We start from the raw sequence: 25,335 nt of genomic DNA, 5'->3' as shown, positions 1-25,335 counted from the left end.
TCCTCTTTTTTCGGTTGTCCATGCTTAGTGTGGCACACACAATGCAAAGACTAGGTGAACTTCTCTCCTTTTTTCTGCTTTCAGGTGTGATTTTTATATTGCCCCCACCTGTTACTTGCCCCAGGGGAGTTTAAAGGAGAATCACATGCTTGAAACAATCTTATTTTTCCACAATTTTGAAAGGGTGCCAATAATTTTGTCCAGCCCATTTTTGGAGTTTGGTGTGACGTGATGACCAATTTGTTTTTTCTCTATCGGCTCCATTGGGGGACACAGGCCATGGGTGTATGCTGCTGTCTCTAGGAGGTATGACACTCTGCTCCTCCCTGCAGGATATACCCGCCTCCAGGCCCTGAGCTAATCAGTTTAAGCTTAGTGTCTAAGGAGGTAGACATGGTCCGGAGTTCTCTCCAGACCAGGTCTTATGTTTTATTATTTTCCTAGATTTAGGGATGTTAGATTTTTTTATTCCATTTTCTTTCCTGTTTTCAGGTGGGGACTCAGGAACTGCGGCTCACTGTTTCCCCATTGCGATTGAGGGGTCACAGACTTTGCGTATATGCGCTGTTCACCCCCTCTCGCCAACTGTCAGCGCCTGGGGTTGTACCTCATGGGTCCGGGTCCCCCTATTCCCTGCTCGCTTTGCTCGCATATGGTAGCCCGGCATGATGTAGGGACAAAAAGCTGACTCCGGAGGGTTCCGCTTTCCCCCTATACTGCCGCTCTCGTAGCGTCATAGGGGTGTTCATCTGACTCATCCCCTGAGTCTTTGGGCAGGCATGGGCGCTCCCCTCACAGGCATTGCCCCGTTGCTACCACTTGTAGCACGAGTCGCTCCCCTAGTGGACACTCCCATGGTCGCCGCTCTGGCTCTCCAGACCCGTGTACCAGGTCAGTCTCTCCCTCTTCCAGGGCCGCCTCACGTTCACATTCACCTGGAGAACTTGTGGATGAAGTTTTCCGATCGGCCTCTGACTCAGAGGACCGCACGGATATGTCGTACATGGTGCACTCATTGGTTTCGGCCATAAGAGACACCTTCCATCTAGAGGACCCAGGAACTTCGGACGTGGCTCCAGAAGTTCCCTTTCATCGTGCCTGACCCCTTCCAGGGCTGCCTCACCTCGTTCCCATTCTCCTGAGGAACTTGTGGATGAGGTTTCCGATTTGGCCTCCGACTCTGAGGACTGCACGGATATGCCTCATGTGGTGTACTCATTGGTTTTGGCCATAAGAGACACCTCCCAACTAAAGGACCCAGGAACTTCGGACGTGGCTCCAGAAGTCTCCTTTCTTTGTGCCCGTCCGGCACCCAGGACTTTCAGCACTCACGCTGCATTTGACGCCCTGCTGGAATCCGCCTGGATGTACCCTGACAAAAGTTTCTGGAAACGAAGAAGGCAAAGGTGCAGTATCACTTCGCCAAGGACCTCATTGCTCGGTGGACCTCCTCTCCAACTGTGGATGCACCGGTCTCCCGCCTCTCTAAGGCGTCTACCCTGCCGTTGGCCGATGCGGCTGCCTTCAAGGATCCAGTGGGTAAGAAGGTGGAAACCTTGGCTAAATTGGCTTTTGAGACAGCAGGTGTCTCACTAGCTCTCCATTGCTCCTTAGCTGGAGATTTTCTGTGTTCTTCTTCCATGCGCAGCCGCTGGGCTGCCCTTTCCACTGGCTACCTGGTAGCACTTCGTCGCTCCATGTAGCTTATTGCCTGGAAAGCGGTCACCGCCTTCAGGAAGTGAGGCAACGGATGAAAAGAGCTCCTTTTTGCCTCTGGATAAGGCTCGCAGAACCGCCTGTCGGAGGTCCTTCTCCTTCCGGTCCTGCGGACCCGAGGTTCGCTAACTGTACCGGCCGTTTTCTGGCCCCATCAGGCACCTGTAGGCCTACCTCGGCCTGAAGGGTCGCCCCCCACCCGCAGACTTTTCACGAGTGGTTGGTCGTCTTACTCTTGCAGGATGCCTGGACCACGCACATTCAGGATCGAATTTGCCTCCCTTCATGGAATTGCTTTTTCCTTCCCGGACCCCCCGGTCCCCCTCTCTAGCAAAGGCAGTTTGGGGCGCGCTCCAGTTCCCTTTCATCCAGGGAGTAGTTGTCCAGGTTCCTTCAGGGGAACGTTTTCGAGGTTTTCATTTCAACCTCTTTGTGGTCCCCAAGAAAGGCGTTTCTGTTCGCCCAATCTTGGTTCTCGAGCATCTCACCCAGCACATTCTGAATGGAGTCTCTCCGTTAGGTGCTGGCGTCCATGGGTCAAGGGGAGTTTTCTTCCTCAGTGGACATAAAGGATGCCGGTCATCAGCAGTACCTCCGCTTTGTAGTTTCGGACAGTCATTTTCTATATTGGCTCTTCACTTCGGTCTGGCCACTTCTCCACGGGCCCTTACCAAGGTTCTGGTGCCTGTGATAGCCCTTTTACGGACAAGAGTGGTTACAGTGATTCCTTCCTTGGATGACCTCCTGATCAGAGCTCCAACCAGGGCCCAGAATCTGGAGTGTCTTAATCTCCACGTCCGGACCTTGTCTCACTTTGGTTGGATGGTCAATCAGGACAAGTCCAACCTCTCTACTGGGGCTCCAATTCGACACTGCCTCATGCCCGCTTCAACTCCGCCGAGCAGTTGGCGGACTCTCTTGCAGGAGTCCGATGACTTAGGCTCCCTGCTCCAGTTTCCATTCGCTTTTACATGGATCTCCTGGGTCGGTTGGTGGTGGCTGTATCATTCGCCCAGCTTCATCACGACCTCTTCAACTGGTGATTCTCTTCCGGTGGGACAGGTCTCCTTTGTCTCTCGACCGCAGGTTCCTTCTCTCGGCAGTCTTGTTGGTCCCTTCTATGTTGGCTACGTTTCCCCCTGCTTTTTCAGGGGTGCTCCTTTCTGCCCCTTCCTACCAGTCTGTCGGACTGGGGAGGTGTTTTCAAGGACCGGCCTGTCTGGGCCTTGGTCCCCTGAGAAGTCCTTCTCCCCATCATCATGTTGGGACTAGGGCAATTCTATCTTTGCTTGCTTCGTTGGGACGTTCCCTTCTGGGCGGGGCTCAGCTTTCCGGCCATCTCGGCGATCTTCATTCCGGACATACTCAACTGGGAGTGGTCTGTCCCAGCCGGTTCTTAGCCGTCGAGGCGAGTGCTTCCTACATCCGGAGGTGATAGCGGTGACCTGCAGCCTCTGAGGCGCTCCAGGCTCTGCACGTCCCGCCACAACCGAAGCGTTCCTCTCTCTTGGTCGGGCTTTGCCCTACCTTATCTGTTTCCTCCCCTTTCTCTCATTCCAGGATCCTGAGGAAGCTCACAGCAGGGGGCGTTCACGCCATTTTTGTGGCTGAGACTGACCCCGGCGGGCATGGTACGTCATCGCGGTCGGGATCCTAACGACTTGCTGCACCTTCCCTCTCGCCCGGACCTCCTATCTCTGGTCCCCTATTTACCGTCTCGGCTTTTGACGGAGTGGCGGTTGAAACCGCGGTTCTAAGGACCTGTGGTTTTCTCTTCCAAGTGGTTCGCACCATACTGAGGGCTCGCAAGCCTTCCTCTGCAAAGAATTTCCACCATACCTGGCGGTTTTATTTTCGTTGGCGTGAAACTCGGCCTTTTTCTCCGTTCGTTGTTTTCCCTTCCCTGACCCCTTTTCCCTTCCAATAAGGGCTGGTCCAAGGCTTGGCTCTCAGCTCCCTTAAGGGTCACTTAACCCTTTCCGTTCTTTTTCAACATCCTCTGGCATTCAATTCTCATGTCCAGACTTATTCAGGGAGTGGCACACGCTGCCCATCCTTATCGGTTCCCTTCTTCTCTAGGGATTTACACTTTGTCTTAGGTACCCTGCAAGGTGCTCCTCTTGAACCTCTCAGAGACAGTCCTCTTCGCCTTCTTCCCTGGAAGGTAGCATTCCTTAACGTGGCATGCTCTTACCTCTGTTAGGAGGGTGTTGGAGCTGGCAGCTCTCCTGCCGTTCTCCCTTCCTGGTTGTCTACCAGGACATGTTGTTTTCCGTCCAGGTCTGTCCTTCTTACCTGACATGGTTTCAAGTTTTTCATCTCTATGAGGATTTGCTCCACAACCTGGTTGTGGTAAGGGCTGTTCGGACTTCTCTCAGTCACCTTTTCCTTTTGACAGTGTGACTACTTTTTTTGTTTTTCCGGAAGGTCGTCGTACAGGACAACCTACTTCTACGGCCACCATTTTTAGTTGGCTCCGGTCTGCTATTTCGGAAGCCTACCACTGCAAGGGGGAAGATCCCACCCTTCAGGGTTTTGGCTCATTCCACCCGTTTTTCGGGGAATCCTGGGTCCTCCACTATGTGGTTTCGGCCTCGCAGTTCTGTGAAGCAACCACACGGTCGTCTTTGCACACTTTCACAAGGTTCTACCAGATTCATACCTTTGCATCAGCTGATGCTACTCTGGGCTGTTGGGCGTTGCAGGCGGCGGTGGGCCAGCCGTCCACCTGACTGATTTCTTACCCACCCAAGGGACGGCTTTGCTACGTCCCATGTCTGTGTCCCCCAATGGAGCCGATAGAGAAAAGGAGATTTTTAATGCTTACGGTAAAATCTTTCTCGAAAGATCCATTGTGGGACACAGCTTCCGCCCTTTTGGGTTTCTCTTTGGTTCTCTTTCCGAGGGTGTGTTCAGTTATATTTTTTCTTCAGGTTCTCGGACAGTTCGTGTTTTTACCTTGACCTGTCGGTCCTCTCCTATTCCTCTGGTACTAAAACTGATTAGCTCAGGGCCTGGAGGCGGGTATATCCTGCTGGGAGGAGTGATTTTTTTGTTGTTGCCATAGTGTCATACCTCCTAGATACAGCAGCATACACCCATTGTCTGTGTCCCCCAATGGATCCTTCGAGAGAGCGATTTTACGGTAAGCATTAAAAAAATCTTTTTTTCCCTCACCCTTTTTTTTTTTTTTTTTTGTTCCAATACACAAAGGGCAAAGCATGTGAAAGTGCAATCTTTTCTGTGAGAGATGGGGATGTGTGCATAGTGTACTTAGAGGAACATGTAGGGCAGCCCAACAAGGGAACGAAATGTGTGGACTGCGGAATATAACAGTTGTCAGAACAGTGGATAACCCCTGTTCTCAGCTGCCAACTCCCCCTGCATTGTCTAATTTTTTTCAATTATTTATTTGCAAATTATGGTGGAAAATAAGTATTTGGTCAATAACAAAAGTTAATCTCAATACTTATATAGAAGTATGTTATATACCCTTTGTTGGCAATGAGAGGTCAAACGTTTCTGTAAGTCTTCACACACTGTTGCTGGTATTTTGGCCCATTGCATGCAGATCTCCTCTAGAGCAGTGATGTTTTGGGGCTGTCGCTGGGCAACATGGAGTTTCAACTCCCTCCAACGTTTTTCTATGGGGTTGATATCTGGGGACTGGCTAGGCCACTCCAGGACCTTGAAATGCTTCTTACGAAGACACTCCTTCGTTGCCCGGGCGGTGTTTGGGATCATTGTCATGCTGAAAGACGTAGCCACATTTCATCTTCAATGCCCTTGCTGATGGAAGGAGATTTTCACTCCAAATCTCATATGGCCCCATTCATTCTTTCCTTTACACAGATCAGTCGTCCTGGTCCCTTAGCAGAAAAACAGCCCCAAAGCATGATGTTTCCACCCCCCATGCTTCATAGTAGGTACAGTGTTCTTTGGATGCAACTTGGCATTCTTTCTCCTCCAAACACGACGAGTTTAGTTTTTACCAAAAAGTTCTACTTTAGTTTCATTTGACCATATGACGTTCTCCCAATACTCTTCTGGATCATCCAAATGCTCTCTAGCAAACTTCAGATGGGCCTAGACATGTACTGGCTTAAGCAGGGGGACACGTCTGGCACTGCATGATTTGAGTCCCTTGTGGCGTAGTGTGTTACTGATGGTAGCCTTTGTTACTTTGATCCCAGCTGTCTACAGGTCATTCGCTAGGTCCCACTGTTTGGTTCTGGGATTTTTTTTTCACTGTTCTTGTGATCATTTTGACACCACGGGGTGAGATCTTGTGTGAAGCCCCAGTTAGAGGGAGATTATCAGTGGTCTTCCATTTTCTAATAATAGCTCCCACAGTTGATTTCTTCTCACCAAGCAGCTTTCCTATTGCAGATTCAGTTTTCCCAGCCTGGTGCAGGTCTACAATTTTGTTCCTGGTGTCCTTCGACAGCTCTTTGGTCTTGGCCATAGTGGAGTGTGACTGGTTGAGGTTGTGGACAGGTGTCTTTTATACTGATCACAAGTTCAAACAGGTGCCATTAATACAGGTAATGAGTGGAGGACAGAGGAGACTCTTAAAGAAGTTGTTACAGGTCTTTGAGAGCCAGAAATCTTGCTTGTTTGTAGGTGACCAAATACTTATTTTCCACCATAATTTGCTAATTCTTTAAAAATCAGTGATTTTATGTTTTTTTTTTTTCTCATTATGTCTCTCATAGTTGAGGTATATCTATGATGAAAATTACAGGCCTCTCATCTTTTTAAGTGGGAGAACTTGCACAATTGGTGGCTGACTAAATACTTTGTTGCCCAACTACATGTTAATAAATATTTAATCTTTTCATGTGACATAACATTGTAGCAGGGTGTCATTTCTTCAGTGTTGTGAGTGCACAGCCTGTATAACAGCGTTTAATGTGGTTTCCGCTCAAAATAATGTATGCCAGCTCTTGGGAAGAGGCTTTATTCATGCAGACCAACTTGCAGTGCGCAGCATACGGTCTGAGTACTGAAAAGTCTGCATCTGACAGGTTGACCCCACCCTCTCCCCTTTAACCTCTGCAGCAATGCTGGCAGGACTCATATGTTTATTTCCCAAAGACCACTTCTGGATATGATTCTGAGCATGTGCACTCAACTTTAATCAACCATGGAACCTGTCTTGTGAAACCGCTGAATAGTATTGCCTACCTTGCTGAAGCTCAGTTTCAGGGACTTAACAATTTTCTTATAGCCTAGGCCATATTTATGTAGAGCAACAATTTCTCTCTTTTTGTGTGTGTCAGAGCCATAACACCAAATTTAAGACACCTGCTCCCCATTCACACCTGAGACCTAGTAATGTCTCATGAAATTGGGGAGGAAAATGGCTTATTGGGGCCCAATTTGCACATTTCCTTGTTGGGGTGTACATACTTTTATTGCCAAGGTGTGTGTGGGTGTTATTTTGAGGGGACACATTAACTTGTTGCGGTATGCCCTCACGTCCCGGTACTTAAGGATGGAGCTGTCAGCAGCCAGGACCCAGGGTTAATGCTGCTCACCGCCAATCGGGCTGATGCCCGGCATTAACCCTTTAGATGAAAGTAAAATGTCCCGGCAGCTCAGTGGAGCTGATTGGGACTATCGCTACAAAATCGCGATGCCCCGATCAGCTGAGAGGACAGCAGGAGGGTACTCACCTGCCTTCTCGCAGTCCAATCGGTGTTCTGCTGCTCCGCCTGGAGCAGCAGAGCACCAATAACACTGATAAATGCTATGAAATGGCATAGCATTGATCAGTATGCAAGCAAAATACTGCATGTTGTAGCCCCATCCGGGGGCTAAAAAAAGTGTTAAAAAGTTTAAAAGTTAATTAACTTTCCTAATAAAAGTTTGACTCCTCCCCCCCCCCCCCCCCCCCCCAAAGTTTCTTTATTTATTTTTTAAATGAAATAAAAATAATCATGAGGTACCGCCTCATCCGTAAATGTCTGAACTATTAAAATGTTAGTTTAACCTCACGGTCGATGGTGTACACGTAAAAAGTTGTGCATTTTTGGTCACTTCATCTACCATAAATGTTTTGAAAAGCGATCAAAAAGTCCCACCAAAACAAAAATGGTACCAATTAAAGCTACAGACCATGGTGCAAAAATAAGCCTTCATATAGCCCTGTATGTGGAAAAATAAGTTATAGGGGACAGAAGATGAAATTTTAAACATAATTTTGGTGCATGTAGTTTAAAAGTAGTAAAAATGAATTAAAACCTACATAAATTTGGTATCCTTGTAACTGTATGGACCTACAGAATAAAGATAAGGTGTCATTTTTACCAAAAAGTGCACGGTGTACAAACAGAAGCCCTATAAATGCCATTACAAAATGGCATTTTTTTCCCCCAAGCTTTTTTTTTTGCCACAGATTAATAAATAAGTGATGTCATTACAAAGAACAATTGGTGATGCAAAAACAAGCCCTTAGGAAGGAGGGAAAATATGAAAGTTAAAGGGGATATCCAGGAAAAAAACTTGTTGAGATAGAGATATATATATATATATATATATATATATATATATATATATCTAATATGGCTCCAGAAAATTAAAGATGTTTGTAAATTACTTCTGTTAGAAATTGTCAATCCTTTCAGTACTTATGAGCTTCTGAAGTTGAGTTCTTTTCTGTCTAAGTGCTCTCTGATGACACCTATCTCGGGAACTTTCCAGTTTAGAACCAAATCCCCATAGCAAACACCTCCTCTACTCTTTGCAGTTCCTGAGACAAGCAGAGATGTCAGCATAGAGCACTGTTGCCAGACAGAAAAGAATAAGTCCACTTCAGCAGCTGATAATTATTGGAAGGATTAAGGTTTTTTGTTAGAAGTAATTTACAAATCTGTTTAACTTTCTGGAGCCAGTTGATATAGAATATCTTTTTCCCCCTGGAATACCCCTTTTAAGGTTTAAAGTTGTTTGAAAGCAGTACAATAATAGAAAAGCATGCAACAATGGGTACCATTTAAAAGTATTGACCCACAGAATAGTGTCAGTTTTACTGTAAAGCCCACTGTGTGAAAAGAAAACCGCAATTTTGCAACTTTTGGGGTTTTCAGTTTTCGTTTCTTGCCACAAATCAATATTGGCTGTATCCTCAAGGCCAAAATGGGCTATGTCTGTAAGGGGTTAAAACCTTGCAGATGCCAAGACAAATATATTGTTCTTTGGTTTTCTCTAGACTTAGGCCAGTATAAAGAGAAAGATTGAGGAAGTTTGACTGATCATCAAAACTTTTTTTTATATATATATATTTTTTTTAATTAAAATTCAATAGTTACTGTTGCAATGGATGCTAGCTCTGATGGTGAAGAGGAAGTTGAGAATGCTGATCAGATGACAGAAACTGTGATGAATGGCAGTATGAAGGAAACCCTCAGCCTTACTGTTGATGCAAAAACGGAGACTGCAGTCTTTAAAAGGTAAATAAAATTTGACAGCACAGGTTTATTTGTATATTTATATAAACATGTCAGATTGTCCTGCAATTGCTCTAGGGATAATGTTGGGTATGTTTTTTTTGTTTTGTGGTGTTTTTATTTTGTTTTTGCATTTCCGCAGCAGTTTTCAAAGCTTCCAGTTCTACAGGAAAAGATTTGTGTGTATTTCAAAAGGAGATGGGGAGGATTTGACACCAATAAGTCCTTATGTTAAATAGGTACCCCCCCTGTGTATCTTTTCCTTAAACATTATCCCCAGGCTGCTGGTATATAAAACATAAGCTTAGTTACCTATTGGTGCCCCAATATCGCAGCTCTCCCCCTCTGATGCAGTCTTGTTGCGGGTGGTTGACCCCTCTCACTGAGGCTTAGCGAATATCCAACCTCAGATGTCCTGCCTCTGCTGGTGGAATTAGTGTATTAGTGCAAGGGTCTAATACACTGCTCAAAAAAAATTAAGGTCACACATCCTAGATCTGAATAAATGAAATAATCGCATGAAATACTTTCGTCTTTACATAGTTGAATGTGCTGACAACAAAAACAAATTATCAATGGAAATCAAATGTATCAACCCATGGAGGTCTGGATATGGAGACACACTCAAAATCTAAGTGGAAAACCACATTACAGGCTGATCCACCTTTGATTTAATGTCCTTAAAACAAGTTAAAATTAGGCTCAGTAGTGTGTGTGTGGCCTCCACGTGCCCATATGACCTCCCTACAATGCCTGGGCAACTCCTGATGAGGTGGCGGATGGTCTCCTGAGGGATGTCCTCCCAGACCTGGACTACAGGATTTGCCAACTCCTGGAAAGTCTGTGGTGCAACGTGGCATTGGTGAATGGAGCGAGACATGATGTCCCAGATGTGCTCAATTGGATTCAGGTCTGAGGAACAGGTGGGCCAATCCATAGAATCAATACCTTCCTCTTGCAGTAACTGCTGACACCCTCCAGCCACATGAGCTCTAGCATTGTCTTTCATTAGGAGGAACCCAGGGCACCAGTATATGGTCTCACAAGGGTTCTGATGATCTCACAAGGGATCTGATGATCTCATCTCGGTACCTAATGGCAGTCAGGCTACCTCCTGGCAAGCACACGGAGGGCTGTGCGGCCTCCCAAAGAAATGCCACCCCACACAATTACTGACCCACCGCCAAACCGGTCATGCTGGAGGATGTTGCAGGCAGCAGAACATTCTCCATGGTGTCTCCAGACTCACACAGTCACATGTGCTCAGTGTGAACCTGCTTTCCTCTGTGAAGAGCACAGGGCGCCAGTGGCGAATTTGCCAATCTTGGTGTTCTTTGGCAAATGCCAAACGTCCTGCGCAGTTTTGGGCTATAAGCACACCCCCCACCTGTGGACGTTGGGCCCTCATACCACCCTCATGGAGTCTGTTTCTGACTGTTTGAGTGGACACATGCACATTTGTGGCCTGCTGGAAGTCATTTTGTTTGCACAAAGGCGGAGGTAGCTGTCCTGCTGCTGGGTTGTTGCCCTCTTACGGTCTTCTCCACGTCTCCTGATTTACTGGCCGGACTCCAGGTAGTGCCTCCATGCTCTGGACACTACGCTGACACACAGCAAATCTTCTTGCCACAGCTCGCATTGATGTGCCATCCTGGATGAGCTGCACTACCTGAGCCACTTGTGTGGGTTGTAGACTCTGTCTCTTTCTACCACTAGAGTGAAAGCACTGCCAGCATTCAAGTGACAAAACATCAGCTAGGAAGCATAGGAACTGAAAAGTGGTCGGTGGTCACCACCTGAAGAACAACTCCTTTTTTGGGGGTGTCTTGCTAATTGCCTATAATTTCCACCTGTTGTCTGACAATCCATTTCACATTCTGTTGTGCAAATGGAACAATCAGTGTTGCTTCCCGAGTGGACAGTGTGATTTCACAGAAGTGGGATTGACCTGGAGTTACATTGTGGTGTATAAGTGTTCTTTTTATTTTTTTTTGAGCAGGGTACGTCACACTGCTGCTCAGCCTTTTGCCGACACACCGCTGTGGCTGACCGCAGTGTTACATATCCACCACTGGCAACCAGGAAGAAGACCGCACTGGGGGACGAGGGCAGTGATACCAGAGCACCAAGGGAGCCGTGGCAGGAATTTCTATATGCCAACAGCCTGGGGGTTATGCTTAAGGAAAGTTATGCAGCACTCACTTTTTAAAAACAGGAGTTCTTCAATACTGCTGACTTATTCTGCAAAATATCAGAATGCAGTAACTGAAAGGCAACAGAATAGCATTGTATCTGGGCCATAAAATAAACTCATTATGAATGTAAGTTATGCCAGGAATCCTTTTAATACCAAAAGTCCTGAAATTCTGTTAAATGGGTTGTCCAATGAAATGTAGTATTTTCCCCAGCCTGGCTAACAAAAAAAAAAACAAACACTTTAACTTCCCTTCCTCATCTCCCTCATAGCTCTGGAATCGGGGCGCCCCATCTGCGACCATTGACTTTCCTTTCCTTGAGCTTTAGAGCATATTGTGCACAGCCAAGGCTGACAATGACTGGCTGAGGTGGGACAGCACTGTGGACAGTGATTGGCTGAGCATCACTGTCATGCCTACAGCTTAAGGGTAGGGTCACACGACAAGCATCTGCAGATCTGCTGGTGACCTGCTCCTTAGTGTACCTCCAGCTGTATTTCCCCCCTTGCTTGCAGTGGCAATCTGCTGCTCTGAGCAATCATACTGGGGTGAATCGCTGTGCGCGCAGTGACTCGCAGGCCCCCCTGACACTGCTCTGAGTAGCAGATTGTTGCTGCGAGCAAGGAGTGTGGTCACCTGCAGATCAGCAGTGTAAAAATACACTGCAGATCTGTGTCACGTGACCCTACCCTAAGGAAGCAGATTGTCAATGGAGACAAGCTGGAGATTGGGCTCCCAGAGCTACGAGGCAGTGGAGGAAGGAGAGTTAGGGTGTGTTTTATTAGGCTGGCAGGGGTCAATAAAATAATGTTCCGATCAACCCCTTTAATGGCGGCTGTTACAATAATTTACAGTGTTTCTAACATAGACAGCCCATTTCTCTATCGGCTCCATTGGGGGACACAGACCGTGAACCCATTTTCTTAATACCCTCTACTTCCATCTGTCCTGGTTGCGGCTGGCACTGGTCTCCTTTTCCGTCTGGCAGCTGACAGTATGGTGATTTTTTTTACTTTTACAATTCACACAAAGCGAAGAGAGAAAACTGATTGTTAGAAATCTTTGTCAATGTAATGTCTTCATTTTTCTTTATCAATAATTTTGCATAGTTTGGCAGAGATTACAGTCCCCAGTCTTCTTGGGGATGATGCCTCAAGGTTTACACACCGGTATTTGGGGATTGCCTGCTATTCTTCTCTGCAGATCCTCTCGAGCTCTGTCAGGTTAGGCTGCTTTCACACTACAAAATTCTCAGTTTTTAAACATCCGTATGAAGTTCCATCTGAAAACCAGCTGAAAACGTCAGTAGCAAAATCCTATACGTCCGTTAGAAAAATCCCATAGACTATAATGGGATTTTCTAATAGCCGTTTGAAGCCATTATAGTCCGTTATTGATAACGGACGATATTTTGTGACAGACGATAGTAACGGGAGAAATAGATTCAGCTTTCCCTTAACCCGGACTAGGTGACCAGCTGATTTTTGTGGTTTTCACAAAGTTTTACTGTATTTTACAGCCAGCTTTATCCTCTTCAATGTTTGCTTTATTATAGAGTTACCTATACCGAAAGTAAAAAATTAGTTTTAGCAAAATTTATTGAAATAGAATTTCCTGTCTGCTATAAGTGCAGCAGTGAATGAATGTGTTGTATTTATGTAGCTCTTCCTGCACAACTCAACACACATACTAAGTAGCATTCTGTTTATGCCTGCTTCTCCTCCTTTCCCTTTCCACTGCGCACTGTTGGCTTCAGAGTGTTGAAATCCTATTGGTATGTATCTTTAATGATCCTCACTGTGCAGGTTTCCCATAAGTTTCCCTGTATGCCTAAAGCTCCTTGTTTTTCACTTCCTTTCCCCCCATTTGTGTCACAAACATCTGTGCGATACACTTTTCCATTTATTTTATTTTTATTGTGAATTTGCTGCAAGGTGTCCCTACCATTTGGCACTCAGTGCATGACTTTACTGTGTACTACTTTGTTGTGCTTAAGCCTTATTTCTCATGATTTAATTTTTTTTTTTTTTTTAAGTGAGGAAGGGAAATTGTCTACCTCTAATGACTCGGCTTGTAAATATGTTGTGGAGAACGCTGATTCCACTATGGAAAATCCTCCAGCTTCACAGCCAAACAGTAGCAGTCAAGAACAGAAGTGAGTAGTTTCTTTCCATGTCATTGCAATGTTTAGAAGTATTGTGTAAAAATAATTCCTGTAATAAAGGTGCCGAATATTTGTTGACATTCTGTTTTGGCCAATAATCCCAAGTCATGTTGTACGGCTCTTAAACCCCTTAAGGTCTAAATGGGCTTCGTCCTTAACCTCTTAAGGACAAAGGTCTTACCGGTACGTCCTGAGTCCTTTCTCTTTCTATAACGCGGGGCCACGACGGCGGCCAGGACCCATGGCTAATAGCGCGCCGCAATTCTGCGCGCTATTAACCCTTTAGACACGGCGTTCAAAGTTGACTGCTGCGTCTAGTGAAAGTAAATCACTGCCGATTAGCTCGGGGGGCTATTCGGGATGTCTGCAGCGAAATCGCGGCATCCCGAACAGCTGTGAGACACGAGGAGGGTCTCCTACCTTGCCTCCTGGTGTCCGATCACCGAATGACTGCTAAGTGCCTGAGATCCAGACATGAGCAGTCAAGCGGCAGAATCCTATGAGAAACCAGTGATCAATGTAAAAGATCAGTGTGTGCAGTGCTATAGTCCCCTATGGGAGCTATAACACTTCAAAAAATCATAAAATGATTTTTTGCATCATATGAATAAAGATCATTTAAGACCTCCCCTAATAAAAGTTTGAATCACCCCCCTTTTCCCATTAAAAAAAAAAAAATCTGTGTAAATAAAAATAAACATGTGGTATCGCCGCGTGCGGAAATGTCCAAATTATAAAAATATATCATTAAACTGCACAGTTAATGGCATGCGCGTAAAAAAATTCCAAAGTCCGAAATAGTGCCTTTTTGGTCACTTTTTCTATAATGAAAAAATGAATAAAAAGCGATCAATAAGTCCGATCAATACAAAAATGGTACCACTAAAAACTTTTTACGGAGATTACGGTGTAAAAAATTAGCCCTTATACCGCACCGTATGCGGAAAAATAAAAAAAGTTATATGGGTCAGAAGATGACAATTTAAAACGTATACATTTTCCTGCATGTAGTTATGATTTTTTTTCCAGAAATCTATATAATATATAGAAGTAGGGTACCATTTTAATTGTATGGACCTACAGAATAAAGTGTCATTTTTTTACCCAAAAATTTACTGTGTAGAAACGGAAGCCCCCAAAAATTACAAAATGGCGTTTAAAAAAAAAAAAAATTCTCACAATGATTATTTTTCTGTTTCGCCGTCGATTTTTGGGTAAAAGGACTGATGTCATTACAAAGTAGAATTGGTGGCACAAAAAATAAGCCATCATGTGGATTTTTAGGTGCAAAATTGAGTTTTTATTTTTTCTTCCTTAACTTTCAAAAAAATCATAAGTGCAAAAATGGAAAAACCCCTGGTCCTTAAGGGTTTAAGAATCAGGCCAATTTTATTTTAGCATTTTCGTTTTTTCCTCCAAGTCTTCTAAAAATCGTAACTCTTATATTTTCATCCACAGGCTAGTATGAGGGCTTGTTTTTTGCGCGACCAGTTGTCCTTTGTAATGACATCACTAACTTTTACCATAAAATGTATGGCACAACCAAAAAATACTATTTGTGTGGGGAAATTACAAAGAAAACAGCAATTTTGCAAATCTTATGCTCTGCTCGATCTCAGGCCAGAGCAGAAGGCGGTGGAGGCAGGTGAGGGGACCTCCGGCCGCCATGCTGGATGATCGGATCCCCGCTGCAGGTGATCCGATCATCCATATTTCTGACCGCACTCCCACAGATGCCGTGATCTGTATTGATCACAGCATCTGAGGGGTTAATGGCAGACATCCGCGCGATCGCGGATGTCTGCCATTACCGGCATGTCCCTGGCTGTGTTCAGCAGCTGGGACCAGCCACACATTATCAGAGCATCGGTCCGATGCTCGTGGTCATGTACAGGATGTAAATATTCGTCCTGGTGCGCTAAGGACTGCAGCACCAGGACGTAAATTTACATCCTTGGTCGTTAAGGGGTCAGACTGCCTTAGGGCTCATCCACACAACAGAAATTCAGGGCAAGATTCCACCTTGCATCATACTCCTATTGCCTTTAACCCCTTAATTACGCAGGGCATTTTCCGTTTTTGCATTTTCATTTTTTTTTTTCCTAATCGCCTTCTAAAAATCAGAAAGTTTTCAATTTTGCACATAAAATTCCATATGATGGCTTATTTTTTGCGCCACCAATTCTACTTTGCAGTGACATTAGTAATTTTATCCAAAAATCCATGTCGAAACGGTAAAAAATAAATAAATTGTGTGGCAAAACTTTTTTTGAAAAATTTTTTAACTTTTGGGGGATTCCGTTTCTACGCAGTGCATTTTCCAGTAAAAATGACACCTTCTCTTTATTCTGTAGGTCCTTACTGTTGAAATGATACCCTACTTATGATTTTTTCCAGAAGTACAACAAAATCAAACCTATATAACTACAAGCAGGAAAATTTATACGTTTAAAAAATGTCCTCTTCTGACCCCTATAACTTTTTTTATTTTTCCGCATATGGGGCGGTTTGAGGGCTAATTTTTTGCGCCATGATCTGACATTTTTATCGGTATCATTTTTGTTTTGATTGGACTTTTTGATTGCTTTTTATTCATTTTTTTGTGGTATGAAAGGTGACCAAATATGCGCAATTTCTCTTTTGGCTCCATTGGGGGACACAGACCGTGGGTGTATCTTGCTGTCTCTAGGAGGTGTGACACTATGGTAATAAAAAAGTCAGCTCCTCCCAGCACTATATACCCGCCTTCAGGCTCTGAGCTAGTCAGTTTAAGCTTAGTGTCTGAAGGAGGCGGACTGGTCTGGGTTGCCCAGACCAGGTCTTCTGTTTTTTATTTTCCTAGTATAGGGACGTGTTAGTTTTTTTTTAATTCCCTTTTCTTTCTGTTTTCAGGTGGTGACTCAGGAACTGCGGTTCACTGTTTCCCCATTGCGAGTAAGGGGGCACAAACATTGCGTATATGCGCTGTTAACCCCCTCTCGCCAACGGTCAGCGCCTGGGTGGTACCTCATGGGTCCGGGTCCCCCTATGTCTCTGCTCGCCTCGCTTGCGCATAGCAGCCAGGCGTGATGCAGGGACCATAAGCTGACTGAAGACTTCACTGAAGACTTCATTAGGTAAGTTCTTCTGACTGAGGGAAGAACTTTTTCCACAGGTACAGCCTTGCAACCTCTGGAGGCCCCCTGTTTTGGCCCACCCTAATTTTTTGGGGCTTGTTTAACAGGGGCTGCACTATACTGGGGGAGCAATTACAGTAAAGGGGCATGTTTTTATAAGGCATGTGTTATAAATCCTTTATATTGTGTGTGTGTTTTGGCCACTACTCAGCGCCTTATATGCGGCTGTCAGCCGCGGCGCTTCTTCGGCTCAAGCTCTCTCAGAGCCGGCTTATGTCGCATTCTACAGCACCTTATACGCGGCTGCAGCCGCGGCACTGTTATGAGCCGGGCGCTTCAGTGCCAGCTTTCTTTTTACTTTCACTTCGTCGGCAGCCTCTGCCGGCGCTCTGGCTGCCCGCTCAGTTTCCCCGAGCTCATATACAGCTAGGCGGTGCGCTCGGGACAAGGAGCGGGCGCCATGACAGTTCTTCCTCGGCGGCTGTAGCTCCGCCCACTGGGCAGGGGAGCTCTCGGGGCGCGAGGCAGCGCCCAATCAGCGATGTGGGCGCGATTTTCTGTGTGTAGTGGTCAGTTACTACGTGCCTTGTTTCAGGCACGCCCCTCCCTCCCTATTGGCTGGCCTTTTCAGTCTAGCTGGCTGCACGGAGCAAGTCTCCTCTCTGCAGCTGACAGGGGACACCGATCTGAGTGAGAAAGTGCCGGTCTTCTCTTTTTTTTGTACCCCATTATATCCGCACCCAGGGCTGTTCATCCCTCTAAAATTCAGTGACTTACTATACCTGTATGCACTGCAATACCAAGATGCCTGGCTCCGCTGAGCCCGCTTGCTCTGCCTGCTCCTCTGCTCCCCCAGACCCTCTGGTGCTTCCTGATGCCCTTTTGGTCCCGGTGGGTTCAGCCGCTCCTCCAGCCTGGGTTTCTTACCTGACCCAGTATATGGCTGACTTGACCCAAGTCTCCCGTTCGGTGGCTGAGGCCTCCCGCGAAATGGTGTCCGCTTTGAAGGGGGTCATCCCTGCGCAGGACCTCTGAGAGGGCCCGCTCTTCGTCTCCTCATACTTCACGCTCTCACAAGCGTGCTAGGAGTGCCTCGTCTGACTCTGTCCATTGAGTCTTCGGATAGACGTGGGCGTTCCCCTCGCGGGTCCGGTCCCCCCCCCCCATCATCTGGGCACAAACGTCACTGCTCCAGAGGACGTTCTCGGAGTCGCCGCTCTGCCACGCTAGAGCCGCTTACCCGGTCTGGATCGCCCCCCCCCCCCCCCCCCCCCCCAGGACTGCCTCTACTCTTTCACATTCCCCTGGTGAACTAGTGGACGAGGCTTCCGAATCGGCATCTGACCCAGAGGAACGCTCGGACTCAATTGCTATGGTGAACTCATTGGTGACAGCCATAAGAGACACCTTTCACTTGGAGGACCCAGGATCTTCGGATGTCAATCCGGGAGTATCCCTTCATCGTACTAAGCCAGCACCTCAAAGGTTCAGCTCTCATGCTGACTTTGACGACATTCTGGAATCCGCATGGAAGCATCCGGACAAGAGATTCCCGGGAGTCAAGACAATTCAAGAACGTTATCCATTTGACAAGGACTTTGTCGCTAAGGTTGCTTCCTCTCCCTCTGTGGACCCACCAATCTCCCGGATCTCAAAGGAGACTACACTGCCTCTGGCAGATGCCGCTGCCTTCAAGGATCCCGTGGACAAAAAGGTAGATTCTTTAGCGAAGTTCGCTACTGAAGCAGCTGGCTCTTCTCTTCCCATCTTCGCCTCGACATGGGTGTCCAAGGCCCTGTCAGATTGGTGTTGACAGCTCCATCAGGATATTTTAGCGGGATCCCCCCCCCCCAGAGGATCTTTCTGCTCTGGCTCTCAGTTGCGCTAAGGCTGGGGACTTTCTGTGTGCAGCTTCCATGCAGGCAGCCCGTTCTGCCTTTGCTGTGGGTCACCTAGCAGCCCTCTGCCGCTCTGTGGCTTAAAGCTTGGAATGCGGATGCCGCTTCCAAAAGGTCTCTCATTGAGCTTCCCTTTACAGGTGGCCGTCTTTTTGGCAATCTCCTTGTTGAGATTATCTCTGAGGCAACGGGAGGTAAGAGTTCCTTGTTACCTCAAAATTAGGCTCCAAAAAAGGATCCGGGCAGGCGACCTCTAGGGACAAGAAGGCTCCCTCGTTCTGGGCTCGCCCGTCTTGGAAGTCGGACTCCAACCGCTCTGGCCATTTTGCGCCCAAACGGGCAACCGCAAACCCACTTCTGCATGAAGTAAGACCTCCACCCGCGGTTTCTTTGCGGATGGGAGGTCGTCTTTTGTGTTTCCGAGACATCTGGACCTCACACATTCAGGACTCTTGGGTCAGAGATGTGGTGTCCAACGGTTACTGAATCGAATTTGCCTTCCTCCCGAGGGATCGTTTTTTTTCGATCCCGGGTCCCCCGGTCTCCTCCCCTGGCGAAGCAATTTCGTGCGGCTCTCCAGTCCCTGTTTCTCCAGGGGGTGATTGCTCCTGTCCCCTAGAGGAACGTTTTCGGGGTTTCTATTCAAATCTCTTTGTGGTCCACAAGGACGGTTCTGTACGACCAATCCTAGACCTCAAGCGTCTCAACCGTCATCTTCTCATCTGCCGCTTCCGGATGGAATCTCTCCGCTCGCTGGTGGCGTCCCTGTAATGGGGAGTTCCTCCCCTCAGTGGACATCATGGATGCCTACCTCCATGTGCCAATATTTCCGGGCCATCATCGGTACCTCCTCTTTGCGGTTCCGGAGGGGCACTTTCAATTTGTAGCTCTCCCCTTCGGTCTAGCCACGGCTCCTCTGGTCTTTACGAAGGTCCTTGCGCCAGTGATGGGCCTGTTGCGGTCGAGAGGCATCTCGGTGATACCCTATCTGGACGACCTTCTCATCAAGGCTCCAACCAGAGCCCAGACTCGGGAGAATCTGGACGTCACTCTCCACACTCTGACTCGTTTTGGCTGGCTGGTCAATCTGGACAAGTCAGTCCTCCGGCCTACCCAGTCTCTAACCTTTCTGGGGTTTCGATTCGACACGGCCCCTGCCCGAATTTATCTTCCGCCGGACAAACGTCTGGCGCTCCAGGAGGGGGTCCGCTCCCTGCGGACTCAGGTATCAGTCTCCATCCGCACTTGTATGGAAGTCCTGGGTCGGATAGTGGCAGCTATGGAGGCCGTGCCCTTTGCTCAGTTCCATTCCGACCTCTCCAACTGGCGATTCCCTCTCGATGGAACAGGTCGCCCCTGTCCCTCCGTCGTCACATTATTCTACCTCCCAGGGTCAGTCAGTCTCTGCTCTGGTGGCTCCGCTTGCCCCTTCTTATCCAGGGGCGGTCCTTCCTTCCCCTTCATTGGCAAGTGGTTACTACGGATGCCAGCCTGTCTGGGGCGGCGTGTTCAGCGATTGGACTGTTCAGGGTCTCTGGTCTCCCCAGGAGACCCTTCTTCCGATAAACATATTGGAATTGCAGGCGATTCTTCTTTGTCTTCTTCATTGGGAGCCCTGTCTTCAGTCCCGTCCTGTCCGCGCTCAGTCAGACAACGCCACGGCCGTGGCGTACATAAATCGACAGGGCGGCACGCGCAGCTCATCAGCCATGGCCGAGGTGACCAAATTCTTTCCTGGGCGGAGAGCCAGGTTCCGGCCATCTCGGCGATCCACATTCCGGGAGTGCTCAACTGGGAAGCGGCCTTCCTCAGTCGGTCCGACCCCGGCGTGTGGTCTCTTCATCCGGAGGTCTTCACGCAGCTCTGTGACCTCTGGGGCATTCCGAAAGGGGACCTCTTCGCACCTTGGCAGTGGACGCCCTAGTGATTCCTTGAACGGGGTTCGCCCTGCCTTATCTGTTCCCTCCTCTTCCATTCCTTCCCAGAGTTCTTAGGAAGCTCAAGGCAGAGGTTGTTCCCGCCATTCTGGTAGCTCCAGATTGGCCCCGAAGGTCGTGGCACGCCGACGTAGCCAGGCTCCTGGACGACGTTCCTCTGCGCCTTCTGCTCCGCCCGGATCTACTTTCTCAGGGTCCTCTTTGCCACCCCAATTTACAGTCCCTGCATTTGACGGCGTGGCGGTTGAGACCGCGGTTTTCAGGGCCTGCGGGTTCTCCTCACAAGTCATTCACACCATGCTCAAGGCTCGTAAGCCCTCCACCGCAAGAATTTACCACCATACTTGGCGGTCTTATTTTAGTTGGTGTGAAGCTCAGGACTTCTCCCCGGTGACCTTCTCAGTTCCCCGTCTTCTTTCCTTTTTACATTCGGGGCTGGAACTGGGATTGTCTCTCAGTTCCCTTAAAGGTCAGGTTTCGGCCCTTACTGTTCTTTTCCAGCGGCCCCTGGCTTCTAATTCTCTTGTCCGGACTTTCCTGCAAGGAGTGGCGCACGCTGTTCCTCCTTATCAGTCTCCTTCTCCCCCTTGGGACTTAAATTTGGTTCTGACTGCCCTCCAGGGTGCACCCTTTGAACCCCTTAGAGAGGTGTCTCTCCGCCTCCTTTCTCGGAAAGTGGGTGTCTGAATTGGCAGCTCTTTCCTGCCGTTCTCCGTTTCTGGTGATCCATCAGGACAAGGTCGTTTTCCGGCCAGATCCTTCCTTTTTGCCCAAGGTGGTCTCGGCCTTTCATCTCAATGAGGACATTGTCCTCCCGTCATTTTGTCCTCTCATCTCATCCTAGGGAGCGCTTACTACAGAAGCTGGACTACGTCCGGGCTGTTCGGCTTATCTCTCAATCACTTCTTCGTTTCGTCAGTGTGATTCCTTTTTTATCCTTACGGAAGGTCGTTGCAAGGGACAACCTGCTTCCAAGGTCACCATTTCTAGGTGGATTAGGTCCTCTATTTCGGAAGCCTATCGCTGCAAGGGGAAGATTCCTCCTTTCAGGGTTGTTGCTCATTCCACTCGTTCTGTCGGGGCATCCTGGGCTCTCCAGAATAGAGCCTCGGCCTCGCAGATTTGCAAGGCGGCTTCCTGGTTGTCTTTGTACACTTTCTCGAGGTTCTACAGAGTTCATACTTTCGCATCGGCTGATGCTAGTCTGGGTCGTAAGGTGTTGCAGGCGACAGTGGATCGGCCGTCTGCCTGATTACTTATCTGCTCACCCAAGGGACGGCTTTGGTACGTCCCACGGTCTGTGTTCGCCAATGGAGCCGATAGAGAAAAGGAGATTTTTTAAACACTTACCGTAAAATCTTTCTGGAAGGATCCATTGGGGGACACAGCTCCCACCCTTTGTTTGGGTTTGTTTCCTGTTGGTTCTCTGTCCGTGGGTGTGTTCAGTTATGTATTTACTTCTGGTTCTCGGACAGTTTTTGGGTTTTCCTTTGACCTATTGGTCTCCTCCTATTGCTCTAGAACTTAAACTGACTAGCTCAGAGCCTGAAGGCAGGTATATCCTGCTGGGAGGAGCTGACTTTTTTTATTACACCTCCTAGAGACAGCAGCATACACCCACGGTCTGTGTCCCCCAATGGATCCTTCGAGAGAGAGATTTTACGGTAAGTGTTAAAGAATCTCCTTTTTGGACTTTGGAATTTTTTTACGTGTACGCCATAGACCATGCGGTTTAATTAACAATATATTTTTATAGTTCGGACATTTACGTACGCAGCGATACCACATGTTTGTTTTTATTTTTACAGTTTTTTTTTTTTTTTTTTTTCGATCTTCTGCCTGAACCGGTAATTACCGTATTTATCGGGGTATACCATGCATCGGCATATAACACGCGCCCTCATTTTACCAAGGATATTTGGGTAAAAAAAGTTTTTTTACCCAAATATCCATGGTAAAATGAGGGTGCGTGTGTGCGCGTGTATACCCTGATATACCCCCAGGAAAGGCAGGGGGAGAGAGGCCGTCGCTGCCCGCTTCTCTCCCCCTGCCTTTCCTGGGGTCTAGAGCTCTGCTGCCGGCCCTTCTCTCCCCCCTGGCTATCGGCGCCGCTGCCCGTTCTGTCCCGTGCAGCGCATAGCAACGACGCAGGGGACACACGCCGGAGGCCTGAAGCAGCGCGGACCCGACCCCGGCAACAGGTAATTATGCCACCGGGGATGGGGGGGGGCAGCGGCGCCGGCAATGGGTGACGCTGCCCCTTCTCTCCCCCTGGCTGTCGGCGCCGCTTCTCTCCCCATGGCTGTCGGCGCCGCTTCTCTCCCCCTGGCTATTGGCGCCGGCAATGGGGCACCGGCACCGATAGTCAGGGGGACAGAACGGGCAGCGGCGCCGATAGCCAGGAGGAGAGAAGGGCCAACAGCCGGGCTCTAGACCCCAGGAAAGGCAGAAGGAGAGAAGCCGGCAGCGGTGGCCTCTCTCCCCCTGCCTTTCCTGGGGGTGTATCGGCGTATAACACGCACATAGACTTTAGGCTAAAAATTTTTGCCTAAAAAGTGCGTATTATACGCCGATAAATACGGTATAGGCCAAATGTCAATGGGAATGATTTTCAGCATTTATTTTCATGGCAAATTCTGCACAAATTAAGAATAAGAGCATGGCTGCACAAATTCAGCAAAGAGATTTTCTTCACTGAATTATGTAGTGTGAACAACTTTAAGGAAAGTTACAGGAAAGCTACCTCCATTAGGTGGTGCCAGAAAGCAAGCATTACACCCTCTGGCCAGGGGGTGTGTTAAAGGGGTCATAGACTTGAACAAATGACTGCATGAAGTCAAAGGCTGTGTCTGGCTATGCTGGAAGTTTTGTGACAGCTGGAGGCTCCCCGTCTTGGAAACACTGCAGCATTAGTGTATTTAGTTTTGACAGTACTACTAGACCATACTGCCAAAAGATAGCGAAGATAGTATGCATGAGGGGCCTTTACTAGAGCCTTTCACTGGAAACTGCTATAAAGTTCTAGCAATTACTTATTTGCTTTGAAATTAGTGTATAGCTTTAAGTTCTTAAATGTGTTCTTTCTTTATTTTTATTTTTTTATTTTTTTCTATGTACAAAGAACATCTGAACAAATTGTATTGGATGGGGTGTCCAGCAATGGCCCAGTATGATGTGTGATTCCTACTGTTTAGCTGAAGATTGCAGGACTGCTACCCTTTGGGATTTCAAGTGGAGTTACTTGAGGATTTCGTCAGAAGCCTGTCGACGCTAGTCACTGCTGCACTAACTTTGCAAGGGATCAGGACCAGCAACTTTTATTTTTTTTTTCTCCGATTTTAAGGTGTTGCACAGACTTGAAAGTGTAAAAAAATTGCACATTGAGAAATAAGACTTTTGTGTATGTTTATATTGTATTGTATTCTAAACAAAACTGGTGCCCTATGACATAAGAACTCACCACTTCAGTAACAGTGATACTATGGTTAAAATGGTTGTAAAAATAGTTTTTATAAAGTGTATACACACAGATCTAATGTATTTGAAAGCATAACTATTTGACAATTAGTGTGACCAAAGTATTTACCAATTCATACATTTTTTTCCCACTTTGTACAATAGTCACTTTTTTTTTTCCTTTTTCAAATACAATTATTCTTTGATAAAAAAAAGAAAGAAAAAAAAAACTTCCTGTAAATGTTCACATTGTATTTAGGTTACCAAAAGTGATTCAAACATTGATATTTTTTGCTTGTGTTCCCTCTTTCCTTTTTTTTTTTTTTTTTTTTTTTTTGCAGCAAGTTTATCGGATATCCTTTCTTGCTGTATTTTTTTTTCCAATTCAAATGAAATGTCTATTAGTAGAGATTTAAGTATTTATTACTACAGTTCTGACAGATTGTTAATTTAAAGCCATATGCGCTGTGGTCTTGTTTTGCAGCAGGTAGAAAAAAATCTTCATACTGAGAATTTTTCACCTGAGAATTTTTACCCATTTTACCTTATTTATATGCACACTTAAGTTTTTTTATTTTTTTTATGTGAAATAAAATGCTAGTCCTGTTCTGTGGAAAATGGACAAGCATTTTATTATAAATTTTAATTATACAGATCAAATTTTAAATTTGCATGTCATCTGTCTGTGCTGATCTGTGAATTATTTTTATATACAAGTTCCAGAAACAGGTTTTTGTTTTCCTCCCCTTCTTGTCTTAAACTGGTTTGTACATAGGTAGTGATTACAAAAGCTAATTCTATGTAATTTATAATGTTTCTATATTCCTGTAAACTCCAGTCCGTCTTACAGCAGGAAAAACAAAAGCAATGTTAAGTTGCCAGTCTGATACAAGGGTTGTTCGCCTCTTACACACCTTTTGTAGATGTAAATCTGTCTGATTTCATGAATAGATTCTTATGGGTTGTGAGACTTCTCATAGATAGCTATTTTAAAGAAAAATTTAACTCTAGACTGAGGCCAACAATTTTTAGGCGTAGTCTCCCATGCAACGTGCCTAAGCATTACATTGCATACTACAATAAAAAGGAAATTATGCGCAACGTTTCCTTTTACCTCATTTAAGATGTATTTGGGTTGCATGCTTATGAATTTGCCTTTTTTTTTTTTTTTTTTTTTCCTCCAGTATTCATAAAGTGCAAACAATACAGTGCTGCTTTAATGTGTCTGTTTCTAACAGTCATTAAATATTAGGGCAAATGGAACAAGGTTTTAGGAAGTCTATGGGAGAGAGTTTCAAGGGCCTATCGTCTCTCCGGCCTACTTTAGTAACTTTGTGCAGTAGCCCATCAAATTATGAAGCAGTTTCTTGTTCCTCATATGACAGCTGGGTGTTATGACCCA

The 25,335-nt window shown here is 46.7% G+C and overlaps 1 protein-coding gene across 7 annotated transcripts in view; it reads left to right on the top strand.

Moving 5' to 3' along the window:
- The window catches only part of PPP6R3 (protein phosphatase 6 regulatory subunit 3), a 136,407-nt gene extending 111,298 nt beyond the window's left edge, over nt 1–25,109 (top strand). For 4 of the 7 annotated variants that reach the window (XM_056526731.1, XM_056526732.1, XM_056526730.1 and 1 more), the window contains 4 exons: nt 9,026–9,170; nt 13,119–13,136; nt 13,398–13,517; nt 23,599–25,109. In XM_056526731.1, coding sequence (XP_056382706.1) covers nt 9,026–9,170; nt 13,119–13,136; nt 13,398–13,517; nt 23,599–23,650 — 335 coding nt within the window. In that variant the 3' untranslated portion in view covers nt 23,651–25,109. The remainder of the gene's footprint in view (nt 1–9,025; nt 9,171–13,118; nt 13,137–13,397; nt 13,518–23,598) is intronic. The other 3 variants (XM_056526733.1, XM_056526729.1, XM_056526734.1) reach the window with 1 other exon arrangement.
- The last annotated feature ends 226 nt before the right edge of the window (nt 25,110–25,335 follow it).

Source organism: Hyla sarda, chromosome 6, assembly GCF_029499605.1.
Source record: "Hyla sarda isolate aHylSar1 chromosome 6, aHylSar1.hap1, whole genome shotgun sequence".
NCBI classification, from domain to species: Eukaryota; Metazoa; Chordata; class Amphibia; order Anura; family Hylidae; genus Hyla; species Hyla sarda.
The sequence above is the reverse complement of the archived record's forward strand: the minus strand, read 5'-3'. Positions and strand labels throughout refer to the sequence as shown.